Source organism: Miniopterus natalensis, chromosome 6 (assembly GCF_054644295.1).
Source record: "Miniopterus natalensis isolate mMinNat1 chromosome 6, mMinNat1.hap1, whole genome shotgun sequence".
Taxonomy (NCBI): Eukaryota; Metazoa; Chordata; class Mammalia; order Chiroptera; family Miniopteridae; genus Miniopterus; species Miniopterus natalensis.
Window position 1 is genome coordinate 86,373,831 of NC_142086.1, and position 25,553 is coordinate 86,399,383.

Here is a 25,553-nt window from a genome sequence, read left to right on the forward strand (position 1 = left end):
TTCCTGCCCCACCCAGCAGAGCTCACAGAGCATGAATTCTCTGGGGCCTGGAAACTATCCCTGAGGGGGAAACACATTGCACGAATGGGGTATTGGGGGAATCTATGCAATTCCCCCTCTTTGGATATTCAGTGCTTACCATGGGAGAAGGTGGCAGAAGGTGACATCTGTCTGCTGTGGCTCAGGCACCTCAGAACTTTCAAATCATATACTCGAATAAACATCCTGTGCCCTGGGAGGTCCAGAATGGGAGTCACACAGCCGGTGGCTATTTAAATTAATTTGAAGAAAACAGAGTCAAACGCTCAGTTCCTCGGTTGCACAAGCCACATTTCAAGTGCTCAGTGACATCACGTGGCTCGTGTAGGACAGCAGAGAACAGAACATGTCCACAATCTCAGAAAGTCCCCTGGGACCTCGCTGCTCTAAACCACTGGCGCCCCCAGTGTGGCAGGAGGGCAGCCTCCTCTGCAGACTTGTTTGCAATGCAGATGATGGCCACCCCGAGCCCCAGCATCCGGTCAGGGGGGGCCCAGCCCTTCCTTCACAGTGCACAGGCCCCCACCCCCAAGGGGCTCCTACAGAACCAGTGCAAATGTCAGCTGGAACATTTTGATCCTTTAGTTTCATTTCTGTGGCCAGGACCACTGGTTTCGTTTCCCTGGCTGTTGGGGAAGAAAAATAGCGGAGAGGCGTGGTTCACACACCAAATAAAAGGAAGCCTTGGAAGGGAGAGGGGTGATTTGCGGCGTCTCAGTCCTGAAGGCTCGCAGGTAAGTGCTGGGCCAGGCGGGAAGGCTGCCTTAGGATGCATTAAGGAAACACACGTGACTTTCCAAGCATTTTTCTGATAAACCTGGCTGGTGCCAGGAGGCAGGAGCCATAAAGATACATTTCTGATGCTGCCCTTAAGCCCCAGGTTGGTGCTCGCCCCCCACCAGCCCTGCTCCCTGAGGACACATTCTAGAAAGGAGTGACTGCTCAGGGAGCCCAGGGTGGCCCCGTTTCCAGAATCTGGCTAAAGGCCTTGTGGCCACGAAGGGCTGGCTTTGGGGGACACCTCTGAGCAGCGTTTGTGAAGTGCACGCATCGGGGTTGGAGTGGGAGCTTTGTGCCTGTGTGACAGATCCTGTGATTTGCAGCAAGAAATATACTAACCGCAGTCACCACGCTGTGCGTTCCACCCCGTAGTTAATAATACCGTATTGAGGTTTTGAAAGTTGCTAAGAGAATAGATCTTAAAAGTCCTCATCACAAGGGAAGGATGTTGCAGCTGTGTATGGGGATGGATGTTAGCTGGACTTACTGTGGTGATTATTCGCAATAAATACAAATATTGAAAAAAGAAAGAAATACAGTATATTTTTTGGTCTTTGTCTGCCTTCCTGTCGCAGGGCTCCTCAAACCCTAGGCATTTCCTAAGTGTAGACTGTTGTTGTTTGTTTTGTTAGTGAGGTCATGTTTGGACTGCGCCTGGATTGGAGCTGGTCCCTGGGGGGGCGGACAGGCGGGGAGGAAACAAGTCCTGTGATTAGAGGGTTGTAACTCTCAGCTGCACCCCCAACCTCCAGGGAAGGGGGAATCATCCACCAATGATCTGCAGGTTGAATCAATCCCCATGGCCAGTGCCTTAATCATTGATGCCTCTGTGTTGAAACCTCCATAAACCCCCAAAGGGTGGGGTTCGGGGAGCTTCTTGGTTAGTGAGGGTGTGGAGATTTGGAGAGAGCCGTGACTGTGGAAAGGGGGTGGGAGGTCTGCGCCCTTTCCCTGCCCTCCTGCCCTGTGTGGCTTTTCTGTCTGGCTGTCCCTGAGTTACATCTTTTCTAATAAACCGGTGACCTGGTGAGTAACATGTTTCTCTGAGTTCCCTGAGCCACTGTTAGCAAGTATTCAGAACCGAGGAGGGGTGGTTGGAACCTCTGATCTATAGCCAGTTGGTTGGGAGCACAGGTGACAACCTGGACCTGCCCTTGGCCTCTGCAGTGGGTGGGATGGGGCATGGGCAGGAATAGGCCATCTCCAGGCAGGCAGCCCTGATGCAGTGGGAGAAAACATGTGGGAGCTGGTGTCAGACTTGGAGCCCAGAGCCTGGTCGGGGCTTCAGGCACCCTCTTCACCCTCTTGCTGTGGTGCTGGTGGCACTGGGCCACCCTCAGTGTTGTGCTGGAAAACTCACTCTCCTAAGTGGACAAGGCACTGATTTCTGTCACTTGCTAATGTCCTATTATACTACATGTTAAATTATTAGCCTCCAGATTTTTACTTGGAGACACTGATGCCAAGTCTTCCCAGCAAACAGCGGCATTTGGGGGGAACAGGTTAGGTATAAACCACAGAGGGTTAGTGTCCTAAGGCTGCTGTGACAAAGTGTCACAACTCGGTGGCTTAAACATTAGAAACGTATTTTCTCCCAGCTCTGGAGGCTGGAGGCCTGAGACCAAGGTTTTGGTGGGGTTGGTTCCCTCCAGAACTCTTCAGAGAGTCCTTCCTTGTCTCGCCAGCAATCCTTGGCATCATTTGGGGAGAATATCTCCAGGTGCCGTGGTGGCCTCTTCAGGTCATGCCACCAGCAAAAGAAGAAATGCAGGCCACACGGTCCCCCAGACTTACGGCCAATTCCGGCAAATTTCACAGGACAGGCAGACAGCCGTTCCGCTGCTCTTCACCACGAACCATGGGGTTTAGCAGAGGACAGGTTTCCCCTCAGAGCCGTGATTAATCACGTCTCCTTCCTCTTTCCTGGAAACTGTGGTGACATCTCAGTGAGCCAGATTTTCATTGTTGTTTTCTGCTTCTAGGGAAAACAAATTCCTAATTAGTAGGCAAGGAGGCAAAATGTCCCCACAGGCCTGTCTGAGAGACCCTACAGATTCAGCACAGATGCCAGGTCAGGGGAAGGAACATTCTTTTTTATGTGTTTGTTTTTGTTTTGTTTTTAAATATATTTTTATTGATTTCAGAGAGAGGAAGGGAGAGAGAGGGAGAGAGAGAGATAGAAACATCAATGATGAGAGAGTCATGGACCGGCTGCCTCCTGCACGCCCCCCACTGGGGACTGAGCCCGCAACCCGGGCATGTGCCCTGACCGGGAATCGAACCTCTATCTCCTGGATCCTAGGTTGATGCTCAACTGCTGAGGGAACGTTTTTAATTCATGGCAGTCCTCTCCGCTTAGAGAACTGTGGGCTCCTCAGCAGACCTGGGGCCTGCGCATGTCCAGGAGGCCAGGCAGGCCTGGGAGTGGATTCAGGCCTCTCCGACCTCCCAAGACTCCTCGGGGGCCCAGTGAAGCCTGTGGGAAGCTCAGAACACAAAAGAGTCAAAACGGGTCCAAAGGGAGAGGCTCTGGGCGGAGGAGTGAGGGTGGGGGCGGGTCTTGCAGCCTGCATCTCTGTGACCCATCAGCCACGGAGGGCACTGCCATGCAGTTCTGAACCCTGAGCAGCTTTACTGGTTCCTCCCATCAAATAACAGATTCTTCACTGGCATCTGAGGCTGTGACCTTCCCGCTGGGAGGGGGCGGGGGGGGGGGGCGGCATCCCAGTTTGCTTGACTTGTCCCAACTCCCCTGGACATCTTATATAAAATCCGGGTGATATAATTAAGGTGAGCAGAGCACAGCTGTCGGGGGCCCTCAGGCGCATAAAGGAGAGCCAAGCATGCCCTGGGCCCCTGGGACTGCTGCCCGACCCCCCTCCTGGAGGCAGTGCGAAGACACAGCCCCCTCCAAGCCAAGGACAGAGTCCCCCACAGCCTCAGAAGGAACCAGCCCTACCCACACCTCGATCTTGGACTCCCGGCCCCTGGAGCTGGGAGAGAACAAATTTCTGTTGTTGGAGCCCCAGTGTGTGCGCTTGGCTGTGACAGCCTCTGGCAAACGCGCAGTGAGGGACTGTTTAGGCTCTCGTTCGTGGCAGCAGGGAGACGGTTCATGGCGACGACTGCCCCGCTTGGGTCTGCGTCCTGGCTTAGCCGGCGACTGGACCCTCCTATACTGCAGTTTCTTGACCTGGAAAATGCAGACAAGAAGCTACCACATGGGACTGTTGTCCAAACAAGATGAGTGTCTTAGAGCAGCACTGGGCGAGGCCAGCCCTCCGGAGCACCAGCTGTTTCCAACAGCCGCCTTTATCTAACTTCAGGCCGTGGGCCCGGAGAAACGCTTCCTTCTCCCAGACTCCCCGGCAGTCTGGCTGAGTTTGGGCAACAAACAGTGGCGTGAGGGCCGGGGCTGGCTTCCAGAGGGCCTGAGAGATGCTACCTCCCTTTTCTCCCCACCTAAGGGTGTCCTGGTTGATCCTGAGCCACAGGTGCCGCAGAATGACAGGGGAATGCTCACAGTCTTCCATGAAAATGTGGAGCCCACTGTCTGTTGTCCCCAAGCCCTGGGGCCCCATGGAGACCCCATGGAGACCCCACTTGTTCTTGGTGCCTGGTTGCCACCCACAGCCCTCCCCTCCCCCATGGACAGGGAGCCTGCTCTAGGACCCTGGTCTTCCAGATCTGTGTGCAGGGGATGGGCTGTACTGGGAGCTGCAGGAGCCAGGGCTGGCAAGGTGCAGCCTGGGGGAGGACCACTGGGTGACTTAGGGCCATTCTCCATCCTGTCCCTGCAGAGTTTGTGAAGCTTGCAAGTGCTGAGCAACAAGAACGCATCTGCCGGCTCCACCTGGCCACCAGTTGATGCCGAAAGCCCACAGGCCTTTGCCGCAGCAGATGGAGAGGCACAATCAGATCCCCTCCCCACACTTTTTTTCATGTCCAAAAAAGGAAATGAACAACTTCCAGCCAAAGCCACTGCTAATGAGCACACCAGGGCAAGTGAAGTTTCCCCCCAACTGGCTAAATTCTCCCCAGCCGGGAGAAAAGAGCCCAATCTACCTCACCAAGAACTTCAACTTGATGACAAAGAACCCTCAGCCGCCTGGAGAAAACAGGGACCAACCGAGGACAAAGGTGAGTCGGAGGGAGTATGGTCAGGGAGGGCACATTCTAGCCTCCAGGCAGAGGAAGGGCAGCGAGTGGCTGTCCATGAGCCCACCACCTCTGACATCGCAGCTGGTGTCCCCCAGCTCTCCAGACACGTCCAACGAACACCAGGGACATACCCAGTCTCTGGGGCAGCAGTGACCTTCCTAGATGTGCATCTGGGGGCTTCTGTTCCGTGTGTTGGGGTCTGCTTCCAGGAGCTTTTCCTCCAGCTACTCCTGCCACTGGCACCATTGCCAGCCCCCCCCCCCCCCAGCTCTGCAGCCCCAGGACCCAGAACCCCTCCTGCCTCTGGCTGGGAGTTCCCACCTCTTGGTACCTTGTCTCTGCTCAGTCAGGCACCTCCACCCCTAACCCAGTATCCCCGCCTTCAGCAGAAGCAAAGCCTCAATAGAGCAGAAGGCAGGGGCCTCCCGGAGGCCCAGCTAGGTCCAGCCCTCACCGTCCGGCCTGCGGCTCACCACGAGCAGACGCCCGAAGTCTGCAGCAAACTCCCCACAGCCAAGGAGCCTCCTCAGAGGCCAAGGACGTGAAGTCCGTTCTGCCTCTTCCAGGGGCTCGAGAACAACCTGTACAGCCAGTACGAGGAGAAGGTGCGCCCCTGCATTGACCTCATCGACTCCCTGAGGGCCCTGGGCGTGGAGCAGGACCTGGCCCTGCCCGCCATCGCCGTCATCGGGGACCAGAGCTCGGGCAAGAGCTCCGTGCTGGAGGCTCTGTCCGGCGTCGCCCTTCCCAGAGGCAGCGGTAAGCAAGAAGGGGCGGCTTCTCCCCGAGGCGCCAGGGGCGGGCCAGCCACCTGCAGGCCACGGCGTGTCTGTGGGAACCTGGGCACCGATGGTGTCAGAGACAGGCCGATGGGAAGACCCCCGGGAGGGCAGCTCCTGCAGGCCCTGGATGGCTTAGGTCTGGGGTGCATAGCCTGGGTTGGGGGGGGGTCCTGGACGACCCACGCTGCCCCTAGTTTCCCAGGTCCACTTTCACATGGTGATAGCCATCCCTGCCCTAAGTCCCTCAAGGTCCCGGGACCCTGCTGTTTCTCCCTAGTGGTCTTTGTCAGAGTGTAGAAACATTTCTTTGATTGCATAAAATCTGTAAGCTTCAGGTGACATGTGAAGTCCTTTTAAAGAATTTTCACAACATTTTGAGAAGCTATTAGCTAAGAGCATGTGTGATAAAACACTTGTTTTCCTTTAAAAAAAAAAAAAAAAGAGGCTGCTGTACAATTTAATAAAATAATTATAAAGGGAAAAAAAACAGAATAGACACGATATCCCCAAAGTGGGTAGATGGAGCCCCATCCCGCCTCTCCCTTGCTCTTACCTCCCGCCAGACCCAGGGGCCAAGAGGCATTGACACCTCCCAGGCCCAGAGGAGGGTGTGCGGACACCAGAAGGCTGCACCCCCCAACAGTCGTCTGCACCCCCCAACAGTCGTCTGCACACCAGAGCCCTGGCCTGTGCCCCTCCCTGCCGCGGGCAGCCGATTCTTCACCGCGGGGGTCCCGTGAGGCCCCCATCAGCCTGGCACCTGGTGCTTGAGAGGAAGCCTGGGGCCGGCACTCCCCTCTGCCCTGGGTTCAGCATTGCGGGGAGAGGCATGACTGCGAGAGCCTGGAGCCGGTGCCCAGGCAGGGGGAGGGGACGGCCCTCCCTCTGGAACAGCACTCACTCCCCACCCTGCAGACACTCGGGGAAGCCCCAGGAGGCTCAGGGCAGCTCCGTCTGCACCTGGAGTGTCCTCCCTCCCCACCAGGCACCTCCATAGACCGGCCCTGCAAGTCCCTTGGGCCCCTCCTTCTGGCTGTCCAGCTCCTCCCCAGGCTCCCGCTGCCTCCTCCCCGCATCTTAGGAGGGTTGGGTGACCTTCGTTGTCAGGTGAATCTCACTACTTCCATCTGTCCCCCTCCTGGGCTGCCACCTGGATAAACGCAGGTCCCGAGACCAGCGCCCGAGGTGTTCCTAGGGCCAGGTAGTGAGGGAGGGAGGCCTGGATCGGGCCCTAGACAGGGACAGAAATTTCAGACGAGGCCTCTGGGGACACTGGGGCAGCTCCTGAGAGGTGAGAGCAAAGGGCACCTGTGACACTTCTCTTTAAAGGAAACTTAGGGTGTCTGGGAAACTCTCTCTCAGGAATCGTAACCAGATGTCCGCTGGTGCTAAAGCTGAAAAAGCAGGTCACAGGAGAGTTCCAGTGGACGGGGAAGATCAGCTACCGGAACACGGAGATCCTGCTTCAGGACCCCGCCCAGGTGGAGAGGGAGATATACAAAGGTAAGGCCCGGCTCCTGCAGGCGGTGCCGGGGCCGCCCCCCTCCCCGCCTCGCCTCCAGCTCCTCCTGGTCGTCGGGCTCCTTCAGTTGCACAAGGGAGCTTCCTTCCAGGGGCTTCCTTGCTCTCACACTGCCCCCTCCTTCCACCTAGTTCCGATTCTTTCTTTGGGTCTCAGTTTACCCCGCAGGACCCCACCCTACACCGCGGCTGTCCTGGTCACCGCCGTCTTGAGTTGCTGCTCTAACCTCGCCCAGGCTGGCCGCCTGGTGGCCATGTCTCCACAGAGCTTCCCCAACACATTTCCCAGCCACCTGTCATTTCTGGAAGCCCAGCCATCACTGGGCCCATGCACAGTTTACCAAAGCTCGGGATTAGTGTTAGGGAATGACAGGATGGACGCTTCCACACGCCCCAAGAAGGGCCCTGGTGGTCACTGCCCTCCTGCGACACTAGAGCCTGCCCAGCACCCTGGGTGGCTTCTTCCCTTTTCTGGTCTCAGCCAGGTGGCAAAAGTGACCCTGATCATAATAAGAATCTTCAGGGACAACCTCAGTTCCAGGATGATGGGCTTTTCATATTAGTAAACGAAGAGCTCAGCCTCCGAGGGTGAGGCCCTCACGTGACTTCCTGGGCTCAGCCCCCAGAGAGCCACATCTGTGGGTTCACCAGAGGGATCCTGTCCAAAATGGAGAGGCCCTGGCCCCAACCCTAGTGTTCACCCCAAATACAGAAGCTACTTGAGACTCTCCTAGCTTGAAATTCCGTGAGCTCTGTGGCTGGCGATGCCCACGACGGCCATCCTGGGGCCGCCTGGCGCCCTGGTGTTCACTGGCGCCTGTCCTGAGCTCCGGGACAGGACCAGGTGGGCTGGGCGCTCCCCGCACAGCAGAGCTCGCGCACTCGGTGCGTCCCTGGCGAACCTTCTGTGTGAGGACGTGTGACACGCAGGCTCTCGCCGAGGCACCTCCAGAGCAGCGGCTGCAACGCCCATCTGCTGCTGGTGGGGGTGGAAGTTGGGGCGACCACTTTGGAAACTGGCAATTTCCCCCAAGGCTGGAGGTGTGCACACCTGGGTGCCCCTCCCTGAGTACCACCTGGCCAGAACGTGCCCCAAAAGCCAGGTTCTGGGATGTTCGTGGCAGCACTGCTTGTGACAGCCACACACTGGGGACCGCCCGGATGTCCCTCAGCAGTAGACCTGATCAAGTTCTCTATTGCTACACAACTAATAACCCCAAAATTTAGCAGGTTAAAACAGAAATATTTATTCTCTCACACGGTGTGTGAGGGTCAAGAATTAGACACATCAGCTGGGTGGTTCTGGCTCAGGGTCTCCAATGAGGCTGCAGTCGAGATGTTGGCTGGGGCTGAATCAACTCTGAAGGCTCGACTGGGGCTGGTGAACTCTCCCTCACATGGCCATTAGCAGGAGGCCACAGTTTCTTGCTGTCCACTGGCAAAGATGCCTTGATCCTCCCGCTGTTGTGAACCTCTCCGTAGATACTTAGTGTCCTTATGGCGGGGCAGTTAGCCTCACCCAGAGTGAGCCATCCAAGAGAAAGCAGGAGCAAGCCACGATGCCTTCACGACCTAGTCACGCTGTATTTTCCACCATCTCTATTCTTTAGACGTAAGTGCTTCTGTCCAGCCCCCTCTCAAGGCTCCACCTTTTGGTCAGAGGGGTGTTGAAGAATTTGTGGACCTACTTTAAAACCATCACAACACCCAATGAAAAATATTTAAAAGCATAAAGAAAGAGAACAGAACCCATCCACAATGCCAACGTAAACAAATTGGTATGTTTTCCTCCAGGATTCTTGAGAGCATATGTACATGCTATCCCTGTATACACGGCCACCTTAGTGGTCTCAGATCACCCTGCAGGCTTCTGTGAAATGTTTCTACACACCAGGGACTCTCTAAAGCTCTTATACTCTGAATATGAATAGCTACCATCAAGAACAACTGCTTTTTCTCAGATGGTTCATTAATTTGGACTCTGGGTTTCTCCTCTTGGCCTCCGTAGCCCAGAACATCGTCGCCGGGAATGGAGTTGGCATTAGCCATGAGCTCATCAGTCTGGATATCACCTCCCCTGAGGTTCCTGATCTGACCCTCATTGATCTTCCCGGCATTGCCAGGGTGGCTGTGGGAAATCAGCCCCAGGACATTGGAATGCAGGTAAGCCTTTAGGAACTTGGGAATGGGCCAAGCTGAAGTTGGGGAGACTGAGGCCTCTGCCAGTCACCGCAAGGTCCCTGGTGTGCCTCCCCACCCTCACTGTGAGAGATTGGGAAGGAGACTGGGCTAAGACCTCCTGGACAGGGGCCTTATACTCAGGATCTGACGAGCCTGGCAGGTGATGGAAACAAGAGAAGCTGACTTGGTGGGAATGAGGGTGCATGGGACAGTTCACGTCCTGCCTAACATATGAGAACGTGGGCTCTGTTACCAGCTGTCTCAAGATAGTCAAAAGAAGCCAGAGATTTGAATTTGCACATGAAATTGAAATCTGCCAATTTTAGCAACAATTTTTAAAAAATTAACACTGCATAAAATATCAGAACATGCTCTGTGATGGCTGATCGGGGGCAAGAAGGCCAGAGCAATGGGAGAGGATGACAGCCACGGGACAGCAATGACCCAGTGCAAACCAAGAGCCTCTGAGCCCGTGGCTTCTTTTCCAAAGACCTTCCCACTTAAGGTTGCTTGAGAACAGTCTTGCTGGGATGCTTGAGTCACACCTGATCTTTGGGCAAGGCCTGTCCCCAAACTAACCCTGTGAAGCTTTGCTAAGCCAGCTCACATGGAAACCAGGGAGGTAAGGATGGTCTCAGGAGCAAGGGTGGGGTCCAGGGTATGGAGGCGGAGGGTGAGTGAGGGGGAGAAGATGAGACCCTCCTATGGAAGGGAGTCACTTGCCTGCCCTCTTCCCTTTTATGGGGGACACTGCCAGTGTTGGGAACCCAGCCATAGCCAAACTTGGGGTGTGGCAGGAACCTCCCTAGTGGGGTCTCTGCTGGCTCTGATGCTCTGGGCAAAATCTTGGGCAGTTAAATGTTGGTTCCTCCTCAACATCCGAATCACCGTTCTCTGTCTCCAGGAGCAGGGTAATTAGCTAATTTTCCTTACCCAGTTAGTAGCTAATTCCACTCTTCTCACCCGCCAGGAGGGTGTTGATTCATCCATGCAATGGGTGGAATTTCCTAGCATCCCTGGCTTTCCGGCACAGGTACAACATAACTAAATCATGCTAATAGAGTAATAATAATCTCAGAAGCCTCCCAGGAGAGATCTGGAGAGGAAGGAGAGGTTTCATCTGGCTACAGGAATCAGAGCCCTTGAGAGAGAAGCAATATCAGTGATAGGCTTTGAGGGATAAATAGAAAATCAACAGAAAACTCCGTAAGGGCAGGTAGGGTGGACATTCCAGTGGAAGGGGACAGGCCAAGCCACCGCTCCGAAGTGTGAAAACTGGGTCATGTTCTGGGACGACATTGGTTTCTGCAACGACAGGGGTCTCGCTGTGCTGTTGGGTAATCAGAGACGTGTTCTTCCTTTGTGGGATTCTTCGGCATCAGATCAAGATGCTCATCAAGAAGTACATCCAGAGGCAGCAGACCATCAACTTGGTGGTGGTCCCCTGTAACGTGGACATCGCCACCACAGAGGCGCTGAGCATGGCTCACGAGGTGGACCCCGAAGGAGACAGGACCATAGGTGAGAAGGAAGAATGAGCCCTGGCAGGTGTGGCTTAGTTGGTGAGTGTTGTCCCATGAGCCTGAAGGTCCCTGGTTCGATTCCCGGACAGAGCACCTGCCTGAATTGCAGGCTCGGTCCCCAGGGGGAGGCGTGCGGGAGGCTGTAGGTCCATGCGTCTCTCTCACACTGACGTTCCTCTCTCTCTCCCTCTCCCTTCCTCTCTCTCTAAAATCAATAAAAACATATTTTAAAAGAAAAGAGGAGGAAAAAAGAGCCAAGCTTCCAGGAGACGGTTGGCGGGGGGAGATCCTCATACGTGTAGCAGGTCCTGGAGTTAGGTCCACTGTTAGAGGTGCCCATATCCTGGGCAACACCCAAGTGCTGTCCTAGCAGAAGCTCCGTGGGCTCAGGGTGCATTCGTGCAGCACAGACGGTCATCTTCACTCCCAATCAGGGTTAGATGAGCTGCCAGAAAGTGCCAGGAGAGCTTCTTAGAAACACAGTAATGGAGCCGGTCGCTTGTGATGACACCTGCTGCCCAAGTGCAGGCACAAGGCAGGCACCCAATGACCTCTGTTAAGTAAATTACATAAGGCAGTTAGTGAACTGAATGAGGGGGGAGCAAATCTGAGAGGCAATGACAGAATGAATGAATGACTGGCAGGCACTGGGCAACCAAAGCTGCAGAAGACTTTGTTTGTCCTGGCCAAGGAAGAATCCCATAGCCCAGCAGGGTCCAAATATATCTGAGAAGAGAACTGACCTTTGCATGCCCTTCTTCAATCATCTCGCAGGGATCCTGACCAAGCCGGACCTGGTGGACAAGGGCACCGAGAAAAATGTGGTGAACGTGGTGCAGAACCTCACTTACCGTCTCAAGAAGGGCTACATGATAGTGAGGTGCCGGGGCCAGCAGGAGATCACAAGCCAGCTGAGCCTGGCTGAGGCCACCAAGAAAGAAATGATGTTCTTCCAGACCCATCCATATTTCAGGTGAGCGTCTGCAGGACGGCCCCAGAATTGGGCTCCATGGAAGCCAGCGCCGCCTCCCAGAATGGGCCAAGCTGAGAACCAAATTGCATATAAAAACTATACAAGGTAGCAGAGCCTATCCTTGGCTGTATTTTAGTGTTAAATTCATTGGCTTGTTGAAACAAATCATTTCTTCATGGGCTGTAATGACGGTGTTGATTAAAAGTTGTAACACGCGTTCCATAGAGCGTGGGGCACTCTGGTTTTTTCAGAATGTTTCACCTGCTTTCTCATTTGCATCCCACAAAATCTCAAGAGATACCTATGGCAGGTGAGGTTCTTCCCACTTCTGTAGGTAATGGGAATGAGGTGAGGCCGCTAGTGAGGGAAACAGGACTGGAAATAGATCTCTTAGCTTCCAGAAAGCAATGCTCACCACCACAAATGGTGCCTGTTAAAACCAACTTTAGGGCACTCTCCACCGTGTTAGAGCCTGTAAACTAACTGGTTTTATTAAATATAGATTATTCGGTAGAGACACAGCAGTTTGCAAACACTGGGATTTTTCCCACTGAATTGAGCACTTTGCCCTATCATTTTATTCAGGAACCTGATGGTCCCAAAGGATGTGGGAGCAGCAGAGTGAGATACAGCTTTCACTCCTGCTTTTTTTTTTTTTTTAATCAAAACCTCTGGGGTGGGGCCCAAGGATCAATGTTTTTATTTTTATTTTATTTTTATTTTTTAAAATATGTTTTTATTGATTTCAGAGAGAGGAAGGGAGAGGGAGAGAGAGATAGAAACATTAATGATGAGAGAATCATTGATCGGCTGCCTCCTGCACACCCCCTGCTGGGGATCGAGCCCGAAACCCAGGCCTGTGCCCTGACCAGGAATTGGACTGTAACCTCCTGGTTCATAGGGTGACGCTCAACCACTGAGCCATGGCAGCCATGACACTCCTGCTTTAAGGGGAGATGCAGTGGGCTCCCAGAATTTGGACAGACCAGGTCTGCTACTGGCCATGTGCCCTTGAGCAGTGGCTCAGCCGCTCTGAGCTCGTGCTTTCCCATCAGCTCAGGGAGCGCTGTACAGCTACTCAAAGGACTGTGTTTTGGATGAAATAATATGACACAGACAAAGGTTCTGGTGCACCAAGAACCAGCACTCCATAAATACCACCCGGTTCCTTCTTTCTTCCTCTCTACTCTTGCCCTGGATGGAAGAAACAGATCATTTACAATAGCTTTGGGGGCCCACAAGAAGAGGGAAACTGCTCACTGAGCAGGGAGAAGATTCTGTGAAAATCACACCCGTGGTTCTTAACCCTGAGCAGCAAAGCGTCCTGGAGAGTTTGTTAAAATCCAGCTGGTTGTGTTCTGTTCCAGAGTTTCTGAGGACTGGGATGGGGACTAAGAGTTTGTGTTTCTATCAAGTTTCCAGTTGAGGCTGGTATTGCTGGTCCAGGGACCACACTTTGAAAAACCACTGCTCCAGGGTTTGGGGAAAGTGAAGTCAACTGTGAGCTCTCTTCTGTTCTGCAGTCTCTAGACTCACTGAAACCTGATGCCCGTTGATGATCAGCTCCCTGTTTCCCACTCCCCAACCCTGGCGACCGCCATTCCACTCTCAGATTGTGTGTTTGATTATTAGATTTCCTGTGTAAGTGGAATCAGGCAGTGTTTGTCCTCCTGTGACTGGCTTTTGTCACTTAGCATAATGTCCTCAAGGTTCATTTGTGTGGTCATATATGACAGAATTTTCTTCTTTTTAAGGCCGAATCATATTCCATTGCATTGTTAAAATCAAACACAAGCTGGCTGGGTTGGCTCAGTGGTTGAACGTCAACCCATGAACCCCAGGATGTCACGGTTCAGTTCCCAGTCGGGGCACATGCCCTGGTTGTGGGCTTGACCCCCAGTAGGGGGCGTGCAGGAGGCAGCTTACTCTCATCATTGATGTTTCTATCTCTCTCTCCCTCTCCCTTCCTCTCTCTGAAATCAATTAAAAAAACACATGCACACACACAAAAAAACACAAATGGAGGCCAGACTTGGAAATCCCCTGAGCAGACAAAACCAGATTAGTCATACAGGCAAATGCCTAATTTAGCTTATTTAACAAGACAAACAAGTGCCCACAGGAGCGCTCCTCTTGCTTATGCTTCAGAAAATCATAAATGAAATTTAAATTGTTCCCAGAAATTGGTACGAGGGAACCACAAACCGATTTCCTTACGCTTAAGAAAATTCTAATGCTGGAACCGATCACCGTGAAGAAAAACTGTCACTGCTTTCTCGCTACACGCTGCTTTATAACAGCGTGTCCCCGAGTCTCCCTCCAGGTCTGGGTTCGAGTTCTCCTTGTTTGCAGACTTTCTCTTTGCCGTATGCACAATACACTTTTACCGATTACTACTTCCATGGTCCACTGGTTTTGCTTCTGTTTTCTTAGGAACTTTTGACACTGAGAGATAGCGTATTTTATTTGCCCACTCATCTGCCCAAGGGCACGTAGGTTATTCCCACACCTTGACTATTGTGAATAGTACTGCCGTGGACATAGAATGCTACCATTTCTTTAAGATCTTGATTTTAAAGATCTTTTGGATAAATATGCATAAGTGGGACTGCTGGATCTTATGGTGGTTCCATTTTTAACTTTCTGAGAAACTTCCCTACTGCTTTTTGTAGTGGCTGCACCATTTCGCATTGCCACCAGCAGTGTTCAAGGGCTCCAATGGTTCCATCACCTGTCTTTTGTGGTTTTTTGAAATAATATCTATCCTAACAGATGTGATATCCCATTATGGTTTTGATTTGCATTTTCCTGACGATTAGTGATGTTGAGCATTTTTTCCATCTACCTGTTGACCATGTGCATGTCTCCTTTGAAAAAATCACTATGCAACTCTTTAGTTCATTTTTTAAATTAGGTTATTAGTTTTCTTTTGGGGGAGGGTTGCTATTGAGTTGTAGGAGTTACTTCTATATTTTGAAAGTTAACCCCTTATCAGATACATTGCTTGCAAATATTTTCTCTCCTTGACCGTTTCTTTGCTATGCAGAAGCTTCTCCGTTTGATATAGTCCCACTTTAGGCTGATTTTGCTTTTCTTGTCTGTGCTTTTGGTGAAATCATTTCCAAGACCAATATCATAAAGATCTCCCCCTGTTTTTTTTTCTAGGAGTTTTACATATCATGTCTTACATGTAAACCTTCAGTGCATTTTCAGTTGACTTGTGTATGGTATGAGAGAAGGAAGCAATGCCATTCTTTTGCATGTAGATACATAGTTTTCCCAACATCATTTGTTGGAGAGATTGCCCCGTCCGCATGGCCCATTCTCAGAACCATTATTGAAAATCGGTTGCCTGTATGTGCACGGATTTATATCTAGGTTCTCTACTCTGTACATGTCTGTGTTTACACTAGCACCATACTCTTTTATAATAGTGAACTGTAGCTTTGTAATATATAGGGTGTCCCCCAAAAAATGTATACACACACTCTGAATAATTATAAAGACAGTGTTTATTAAAATACATTTCATTTTCAAAATCAACCTGTCAGCTGTTAAAGCGTGTACACATTTTTTGGGACACCCTGTATTTTAAAGTCAGGAAGTGTGACGCCTCTGGCTTTCTTCTTTTTTCTCAAGATTGATTTGGCTCTTCAGGGATAAATATTTGTTACAAGAAATAAAATACTAGTTTGGACAAGTTACTCCACTTCTACAAAGATAGGTTTGTTTTGTTTTCCTGCAGATAAAAAGATCACTTACCTCATCTGCTTGTTGGAATGAAAAAGAGACAATGAATGTAACCTTCCTCGCACTGCGCTTGCCTAGCTATGGGCTCAGCTCATACTTAGCAATTGTCTTTCTCACGCACTGCGGGGCCTTTCTGATGCCATGTGTCACCTACCCACTTACCAAGCCCGGGGCTGGGAAAAGGACCATATGGGCCCCTCCTGAATTCACGTGCCCTGTCTTCTTTCAGAGCCCTCCTGGAGGAAGGAAAGGCCTCCGTGCCCCGCCTGGCGGAAAGACTCACCACCGAGCTCATCTCGCACATCAGTGTGAGTCAAGGGTTGGCTGCAAGTTGTAAAAGTCACAGTCTGCTTAAACCAGTCCCTCGGGGCATGAGTGGGCTGACACGGCACAAAACTGCCCAGATAAGCAAACAAACAAGCACGCTCTGCAAATCAAATTGCGCCTGGTCAGAGGCTCCCGGGAGGTCTTGAAAGGAAAAGTTGAATCAGTGCGTTGGGGGGAAGCGGAAAGAGAGCCCATAGCACCAGCGCAGCAGCAAAGAGGAATGAGCACCAGGTCCACACAGTTTTCTTGTTTCAAGAGGCTCTTAACACTTCACTGTACGGAAAACACTTTCCCAGCCTCAAACTTGTAAGAAATCAGTGTTCGATTTTCACTGATTCTCAGAAATGAGCCACTGCAGACAAACTTTTCACGATGTCATTAAAGATGACACGAATGTGACTTCAGGCTTCTTGAGACATGGAGTATTCACAGGGTTGCCTGGACCCTTGTTCACGAGGGTGGACAGCGAGGCAGGACTGAAGGTTAACCTTTGGAGCAGAGATGGCCCCAGGGCCGGGCTCCAGTCCATGCTAAGTTTCGGGTCAGACAAAAACAATGAATACTTTTGAGCCAGGAAACACATACTCAAAACATTCAGTTGGCCCTGGCCGGGCAGCTCACTTTCATCCCATGAAACAAAAGGTTGTGGGTTCGATCCCTGGTGGGGGCATGTATGGGAGGCAACCAATCAATGTTTCTCTCTCACGTCAATGTCCCTCTTTCTCTCCCCCTTCCTCTCTCTCTCTCTCAAAAATCAATTTAAAAAAACATATCCTCGGGTGAGACTTAAGGAAAAAACCCCTATTTGGTTAGAAGAAGACGGTGGTTCTGAAATTGTCATGCTCATGAGATTCACCTGGAAATTTCATAAAACTCATATTCCGGGGCCCCAGACCCAGAGTTTCTGAGTTCGAAGGTCTAGGGCGGGGCCCATGAGCTTGCACTTGTGAGTCCCCAGGTGATCTAAGGAACACACTCTGAGAAGTAGTGATTCTGGTGGACTCCTCTCAGTATGTAGGAGGCTCCAAAAGATAAAAGCCTGATTAATTGGGAAAAAAACACACTTTTTTTTTTGAAAAAGATGTTGACGGTTATTAACATTTAAATTTTTTACATTAAAATTTGAATTTAAAATTTGTAATACTTTAAGTTCATTTCTTTAATGTATATCAAGACTCAATTATGGTCATTCTAGTTTCAAATATCAAAGGCTAGAAACAACGTGCGGCCCGAAGGCATCCCTCCCCAGTGCCGCTCCCGGTCCTCTCTTCTCGCCGTCTTTGTTCTCATCATTGGCATCATGATTGGTTAGGACCGCACCCCAACACCCAGGACATATCTTCTACCAAAGTGCCATTTATCAGAGTATAACCTTCAAATTATCACCAACAGAACATTTTGCTAAAGAAAGCTTACATTGTATTCAAGAGTAATTGCTCTCAAAATACAAAACCTTTATCCAAACCAAACAAAACCCAAAATCTGTCCATCCCCCGATACCCGATTCCTCCGCAGTCCCACTGCGCAACAGCGCTGCAGATTCTGCGGACACCCCAGCTGCAGTGCAGCCCCACTGTGTGCGAAGCCCCCCTCGGGCTCCTTCATCTCAACAAGCGCACCCAGTGACAGAAATTCTGCATCCCCTCGAATGCTTTCCAGTGGGACTCTGCTCATACACCCAGGACATCTGTCAGCTGATTTCAAGCTGTGGAGGTTCACTGGTTGCCCTTTATTTTGTTCAGAAATCACTCCCATTGTTAGAAAATCAGATCAGGGAGAGCCACCAGAGCGCCACAGAGGAGCTGCGCCAGTGCGGAGAGAACATCCCCTGCAACGAAGCCGATATGATGTTCTTCCTGATCGAGGTGAGGATTTCCGGGGACCCCACTGGCCCCCCTTAGGCGGCTGCATCCTTCCAGGTGGCCCTCTGTGCTTGCCCACCTGGGCCCTGCCGGGAGGCCTGTTCTGCCCTCCGCTGTCACCTGGGAGACTGGTTGGGTGGGTAATGCGACCTCCCAGCCCCTCCACCTCACTGCAGCCTGGGTCCGGGCCCCTCAATGTGGTCATAGCACCGATGAATGACTTTACTTCATTTTCAGAAAATTAAAGTGTTTAATCAGGACATTGTAAAGTTAGTAGAAGGAGAAGAAGCCGTGAAAGACAAAGAGACCCGCTTATACAACAAACTCAGGGAGGAGTTTAAAAACTGGGCACTCGTACTTGCAGCCAAAACCCAACAAGGTAAGTCCTGGGACAGGGCTGCCCCCCAAAGCAGTGTCTTATTTACCAAGGCCAGAGCTGCTTCTGGCACATAAAACCTGTGCAAAGAGCTAACGTGCCCACACCAGAGATCCTGGGTCATCCATAACCGAGTCCCCAACGCCATCAGCATGGAGCGTGGCCCTCACCAAATCAACAGAAAACACCTCACCTCCCTGACTTTCTTCTCGAACCTTGGTTTTGAGGCTGGACAATTCCACTCCCCCCATTTCTCCATTCTGGTCACCCATGATCCAAGACCAGAGAGGTCAAAGCTTTGATGAGAATCTCCCTGCTCTGCCTGGCATACTTCCAGCTTCCAGCCCGGGTGACAGTAGGCTGCGTGGGTGTGCGTGGGTGCGTGTTGCATCTTTGTTCATTCTGACACTTGATAAAAACAGGACTATTCATTGCCATGGTAGACTTCCTCCAGCCCTAGTCTAGCTGAATTCTTGAGAGACCTGTAAGTGAAACAAGAATATATAACTTTCTATTTTCATGGAACTAATCAGCTTCTTTTCTATCAACTATACACAATCAACTTCTCCCGCAGGGTGATGACACACATTTGAAACACATTTTTTTAGAGTAAGATCTTATTTCTTAAAAGTCACTGTCAGACCATGTGTTGCTGGTTTTTTTTTTTCCATTATGAAAAGAACTCCTTTTAGAAGCATTGCCTTAGGGTACATACAGTAGGTAAGCAAGATTTTAAAAATGCATTTCTCTTCAACATGTCTGTGGTTTGTTTTATGTTGCAGTTAGAAGTATTATTCATGAGGAAGTCTCAAAATACGAAAAGCAGTATCGTGGCAAAGAGCTCATCGGGTTTGTCAGCTACAAGACATTCGAGACCATAGTGCAGCAATATATCAAACAGCTGGTAGACCCCGCGCTGACCATGCTCCAGAAGGCCGTTGGTGAGCATCTCTCCCGAGGGTCTTCCAAGACCCTCCCGGTCCCCTCCGTGGGGCTCCATGCCTTGGAGGGAGAGACTGGAATGGAATGATCACACACGGCCTGCAGATCTTGTTTGCCCATTTTGGGGAGGAGGGCAAGAGTGTACCCGAGCTCCATCTAATGAGACCTAACCCTCCACACAGCTGTGTGAGAAACAGTGAGATGCCAGCCCTGGGGGTCACGGACTCCATGAAAGGACAGGAAATTGCTGGACCATGCTCAGGGCGGGTGGCAAGGAGGGATTTTGTGTCTCCTTGGGACTGTGTATCATCCCTTCCTTCTCTCTTGGTCTGTAAATCTGGGGAGCACGGCTCAGAATAGGATCATGTACCATGATTTCTCACCCGGATCTTTAAGCCACTTTATTCCTGCTTGCGTTTTACTGAGGCTTGGTTTTTTTCTTTAATCAGAAATTGTCCGGCAAGCTTTCATTGACACAGCCAAAAAACATTTTGGTGACCTCTCCAACCTTCATCAAACAGCCCGGGTAAGTACCCATAGTTCACCTGCGGGTGCCCTGTACTGGTTTACCCAGGTCTAGCCTTTGAAAGAAGGCGGCTGTGTCCTGTCATTTGGAAATACAAGGCCAAGGTTATAACTGCAGGTGTGCTGGGCTGGCCACTCGTGTGGCATTCTGCTGCTTTGCTTCCGCTCAGGAGTTGGTGGGCGCTCCTGGGCGAAGCGACACAGTACGTGGCCTTGTTCTCTCTCAACCTGTGCATGGCAGGACATAAGCGAAATATGACTGTCCCTAGTGACTGGGCGGTATTTAGGATCTTTTTCCTATACGAAGGACAGCATTGTCTACGAGTCATTGTCCAGCATTTTTATTAGTTGGACTTAAAAATATTGCCACAGCTGTGCAGGTTCCCACTTAGCAACTTAGCAACTCTGCCTGAATCCCACTCAGTATGGGAAGAGAGGGGTGAACATGAAAACCCTCCGCTGCCCACGCCTGGCTGTGGGCCAGACCCTCTCTCCATGATCTCATGCGGGCGAGGAAGGAGAATTTCCTCTCCTTTCCCCAGAACACAGCTTGCTTTCTCCTTTCACCTCATTTGCCAGCTGGTGAAAGAGGAATCTCACTTCTGAGCTCTCCAGCTTGCCCAGTGTTTGTGTCTGAGCCCTGGGGTGCCTCACCGTGGGGTGGGTGACAGGCCTGGTCCTTGATTGTCATGTCTCCCTGCTGGCAGCTTCCTGGGCCTCAGCGGTTGGTGCCCTGGGTCCCCTGTGCTCCCAAGTGCAGGGCTGGTTCTCCTGAGCTCTTCTAGGCCAGGCCAGGCCAGGGCATGGGAGCTCTCTGCTGCACCCACAGGCCACCCTGGGGCCAAGAAACCTCCGCACCCTCCGGGGCCCCCACCCCTTGGTGCCATCCTCGGGTAACTAAGAAGTCTCACCATAGCTCCCTGTACCATGCGGGGGCTCCTGGAGCTCTCTGAGGCCACCAGCCTAGAGACTTCCTTCCACCATTGTACTCTGCTCCTCCTGAGCCTTGTCAGAGCCAGGGCCTTGTCACCTCCCATGTCACTCTTCTTGGAAGTGATACACAGGCCATTTCTACTTTTAGGCCCCAAACCTGCGAGGGGGTATGAAATATACATTTTTGTTTGCCACATACACTCCAAAGAAAGAAGACCCAGCCCCTGTGAAACTCACATGCTCACAGCCTCTCTCAGTTTCTCTCTCTCTCTCTGAGATCAGCCTCTGCCATCAATGTACAAAAGTCTGTTTGTAACTCAAAAGCCAAGAAGTGACTTTTCTCCATTATGTCATCCTTTCCTTTCCCATAATGCTTTTGACTATGTGGGTGACACAGGAGTCACAGGATTTCTGGCAAACAAAGACATCAAGCTGTTATCCCACTGTGTTCATTGGCATGGGGTCCTTCTTGAAAGTGTGGATTCAAGCCAACTAGAGAGACAAGGTGATGGACATGAAAGTGTAAACTGAGCCACAGTCGAGGAAGCAGAAAGGTGGTGATGTGAGAAAATGGAGGTCAGGGCAGAGAGAGCAAATGAGTGGAGTCGAGCCGGTGTGGCTCAGTGGTTGAGTGTTGACCCATGAACCAAGAGGTCACTGGTTCGATCCCCGGTCAGGGCACATGACCAGGTTGCGGGCTAAACCCCCAGTAGAGGGCGCGCGGGAGACAGCTGATCGATGACGTTTCTTTCCCATCAGTGTTTCTCTCTCTCCCTCTCCCTTCCCCTCTCTCTAAAAATCAATAAAAACATACTTTAAAAATATTAGAATGGGTGGAGACAGGTGAGACTGGCACAGGCAAGGGGTAGAGTAACAAAGCGAGATCAGTGAGGACGCAGCAAAGGGTGGAGCGAGGACCTTCTGGAAGTCACCGTTTAAAGTCTCGGGCCTCCTTTGACCTTAAATGATTTTTAACTCTGTGTTCAACATCATAGTACTTCCTGAGTTGTTTAAACAACAGGGGGACAAAAAAGGCAATGACGCGCTTCTCTTATGCAACCAGAACAAGATTGAAGACATAAAAACAAAACAAGCAGAATCTGCAGAAAATCTGATCCACCTGCAGTTCAAGATGGAGCAGCTGGTCTACTGTCAAGACCAGATTTACAGCGGGATTCTGCAGAAAGTACGAGAAGAGACGTTAAACCCACCTGAAAACAGTTCACAGACTGCTTCGTTTAAATTCACTTTTTCAAAGACCCCGTCTTCCGTTTCCTCCATCACTGAGATCGGGGTGCACCTGAACGCCTACTTTTCCGTGAGTATGGGCGCCCATGGCCTGTGCTGGGGTGTGCTGATTGAGGGGAGCTCAGCTGAGAGAACGGGGGGCCGCTACTGGGTCCTAAACCCCTTCTGCTCGGATAAACTACTCGTGTATTCTCTATAATCTTACAGGAACCCTGTCAAGACACTTAATTAATTTGCCGCAAATCAGGTTCTTCATGTGGCAGAGCATGTGCTCAAAAGTAACTCCAACCCCAAAGTTCTTAATATTTTATGCTACGCATAAAGTGCAAAAACACTATTATCGGAATATAGCATAATACAACAAAAATACAACTAACCTTACTGGTAATAATTTAGCTTTCCTTGATGTTTAGAAGGCATTCAGCTCCCGAAGTGCCTGAAATTCACCCGACTCACAAAACAGGAACGAAATTCCTTTCCCCAGATTGTGGCCCAACCAACTTCATGGTTTCTAACCCCCCACCCACGGACTAAAGCAGCGATTTTCAACCGGTGCACCACAAGAATTTTTGAAACATGCAATACCTCTTTAGTCAGGGGCACTGACCTTTTTTCCTTCAGATTGTCAAAAAAATGACAACAGCGCCCTAGCCGGTTTCACTCAGTGGTTAGAGCATCGGCCCTCAGACTGAAAGGTCCCGGTCATATTCTGGTCAAAGGCACGGACCTCAGTTGCAGACTCGATCCCCGGCCCTGGTCGGGGCACGTGCCGGAGGCAACCAATCTGTGTTTCTCTCTCTCTCCCTCTCTTCCACTCTCTCTGAAGAGCAATGAAAAAATACCCTCAGGTGAGGATTTAAAAAAAAAGACAAGAGCCCGGCCCGGCGTGGCTCAGCGGTTGACCTCCAGGCGATCGAGGTTAGATTCCCGGTCAGGGCACATGCCTGGGTTGCAGGCTCGATCATTGACTGTCTCATTGATGTTTCTATCTCTCTCTCTCTCCCTCTCCCTTCCTCTCTCTGAAATCGATAAAAATATATTTAAAAAAAAAAAAAAAGATAACAGCCAGCACAATAGCTGTCCAGTGTGAATGAACCAAAATTATACCTTTTTTTTTGTCAGATCGGCAGAAAATATATTTTTTTTGTGTGCCACAGAGTTTTAGTAATTACTTTATATGTGCCATGAGATGAGAAAGGTTGCAAATCACCAGGCTAAGTATTAGGGCTCACAGAAAGGAAAGTAGATTTTAAACTGCAAAGAAGCCCAACAACTACCAAAGACTTTTCTCGCTCAGAATAAAAAGTTGTTACCCAGATGCGGAGTCTGGCTGCCAGGCACACTGGGTGTGCCTCGGGAGAGAGGGCGCGAGGCGAGGACTGAAGCAGGTCCTGGCCTGTTCCCAGATCGGAGACGGGACCACAGGGCCCGGAGGTCTCTGCAGAGAGGCGGCGTGGGGCCTGGGGAGGCTGGGATTCTCACAATAGCTTTGGGCTTGCCGCCCAGCTGGTGGTTCCTAGTGCCAGAGGGAATGCCTGGGTGGTGAAAGCGGACAGCCCAGACAGAAGCTTCTCGCGGTTTGATACTGAACGTGAGAGGGGTGGACGGGACGGGACCCCCAGGACTCAGCAAGGCGACCACGCGTGCATCCAGAACCCCAAGGCTTCTCTGCAACCACAGCCTTGGGCCCAGACCCCCCTCTTCTTATCCCCTCTTCCAGGAGTTCACCAGTCGTCTCGCCAACCAGATCCCATTCATAATTCAGTATTTTATACTCCAAGAGAACAGCGATTGCTTGCAGAAAGCCATGATGCAGGTACTGCAGGAAAAAGCTCACTATTCCTGGCTGCTGCAGGAGCAGAGCGAGACGGCCCAGAAGAGGAATTTCCTTAAGGAGAAGATCTACCGGCTCACCCTGGCACGGCAGGCGCTCTGTCAGTTCTCCTCTTAGGGGGCTGGGCAGATGGAAGGGCACCCGAACTTGGGGGGGCAGGAAGTGGCTTCTCACTTGGGGCCAGCCTTTTGCATTGCTGTCTGCCCACCTTCGCTGACCTGCGCTCAGCACCAGAGTTTAGATCTGGAGTCTATACCCGCTTAGAGCTGTCACCTCCACCTCCGAGAACAGACGTCTCTCCAGGGCTTGGGCCCATAGCCTCCAGTTGCAGCTTTCTTAATTACTGCGATCAGTCCTTGCTCCTTGGTCTCTCCTCACCCATCAGATTATGAGACCCTGGAGAGGGAAAGTTAGTATTATATTCTTATTTGGTATTTCCAGAATCTTGCATGGCACTGGAGCATAGTAGCCACTCGATAAATGATATCTCATTGAACAAATGAATGATGGAGATTCCCTGAGGCCATGACTGAAATCAGACTTTGTTTGTTGGGGATGGTGCCCCTTAGCTGGTCACTTTCAGATGAATTTGGTCATGCCACCTGCTCTGACCACGTTTCCCAGTCCCCCAGGAGAAATGGACCTGAATGATACTACTATTAATTTATATTGTTTCCCTAGTTGTGACAGGCTCCCATTGCTATGTCTTCTCTTTTTTTTTACCTTTTTATTGAACTTATTGAAATGACATCAGTTATGGGTTAAGTCTTGAAGGGAAATTTAATAATAAACATTTTTTAAATTCAAATATAGAGCTTCACACCAGTGGTCGTCTCTAGATTGGAGGATTGTAGCTAATTTTAGTTTCTTCTGCACGCTAAGTGATCCCTACCTCCTAGGAATTTTAGGAGGGTTAAGTGAAACCATTTCTACAAACTACCTGTCCCAGAGCATATGTTCAAAAACGCCAGTGATTCTTCCTCCACCAAAGACTCCCTGTTTGATTTACCTCTAGGTCCGCAGCCCAGCCCTCACTCCTAAAGCTCTTTAGCCAGCTCTTATGTTTAGTCCGTTGATAATTTTTGAGCCAGTTTTTGTATACGGTATTAGAGTCCAGTTTCATTCTTGTGCATGTGGGTATTGTTTTCCCAGCCACAGTTGTTCAAAAAAGTGGTTTTTCCCCTCGCTGGCCTTGGCACCCTTGTCAAAAATAATTTGACCATACGTGCAAGGGTTTATTTCTGGGCTCTGTTCTATTCCATTGGTCCATATGTCTGTCCGTATGCCAGTACCACAGTTTTGATAACTGCAGCTTTGCAGTTAGTTTGAAATTAGGAAGTGTGCGTCTTTCAGCTTTGTTCATCTTTTTCAGAATTGTTTTGGCTGTTTCTGACCCCTTAAGATTCCATATGAATTTTAGGATGGGTTGTTGTTTTTTATCTCTGCAAAAAATGTCAGTGGGATTTTAAAGGAATTGCATTAAATCTGTAGATCACTTTGAGTAGTATTTGCATTTTAACAATATTAAGTCTTCCATTCCATAAGCACAGGATGTCTTTCCATTTATTTCTATCTGTTTTAATTTCTTTAAGCTATGTTTTATAGTTTTCATTGTACAAGCCTTTCACTTCCTTGCCTAAGTTAGTTCCTAAATGTTTTACTGCTCTCGATGCTACTGTGACTGTTTCCTTAATTTTCTTTTCAGATTATTCATTATTAGTCTACAAAAATACAACTGATTTTTATGTGTCGATTTTGTATCTTGTCACTTTATTAAATTCATGTATTAGTTATAA

General features: G+C 50.5%; 1 protein-coding gene across 1 annotated transcript; it reads left to right on the forward strand.

The window, feature by feature from the left end:
- Window positions 1-4,686: 4,686 nt before the first annotated feature.
- Window positions 4,687-23,874, forward strand: MX2 (MX dynamin like GTPase 2). The gene is made up of 13 exons (XM_087817933.1): window positions 4,687-4,959; window positions 5,547-5,739; window positions 7,125-7,265; window positions 9,292-9,446; window positions 10,847-10,985; window positions 11,762-11,960; window positions 15,940-16,018; window positions 17,780-17,902; window positions 18,137-18,278; window positions 19,058-19,216; window positions 19,667-19,743; window positions 21,739-21,993; window positions 23,644-23,874. Exons 1-13 carry the CDS (start codon window positions 4,687-4,689, stop codon window positions 23,872-23,874), a joined length of 2,166 nt encoding a protein of 721 aa, XP_087674059.1.
- The last annotated feature ends 1,679 nt before the right edge of the window (window positions 23,875-25,553 follow it).

Bases quoted from the DNA above. Each gene is read 5' to 3' on its own strand.
- MX2 (XM_087817933.1), top strand. From the start codon at position 4,687: ATGCCGAAAGCCCACAGGCCTTTGCCGCAGCAGATGGAGAGGCACAAT. The intron at 10,986-11,761 runs GTGAGAAGGAAG...ATCATCTCGCAG, and splicing joins CGAAGGAGACAGGACCATAG to GGATCCTGACCAAGCCGGAC. The intron at 19,744-21,738 runs GTAAGTACCCAT...TTATGCAACCAG, and splicing joins ACCTTCATCAAACAGCCCGG to AACAAGATTGAAGACATAAA.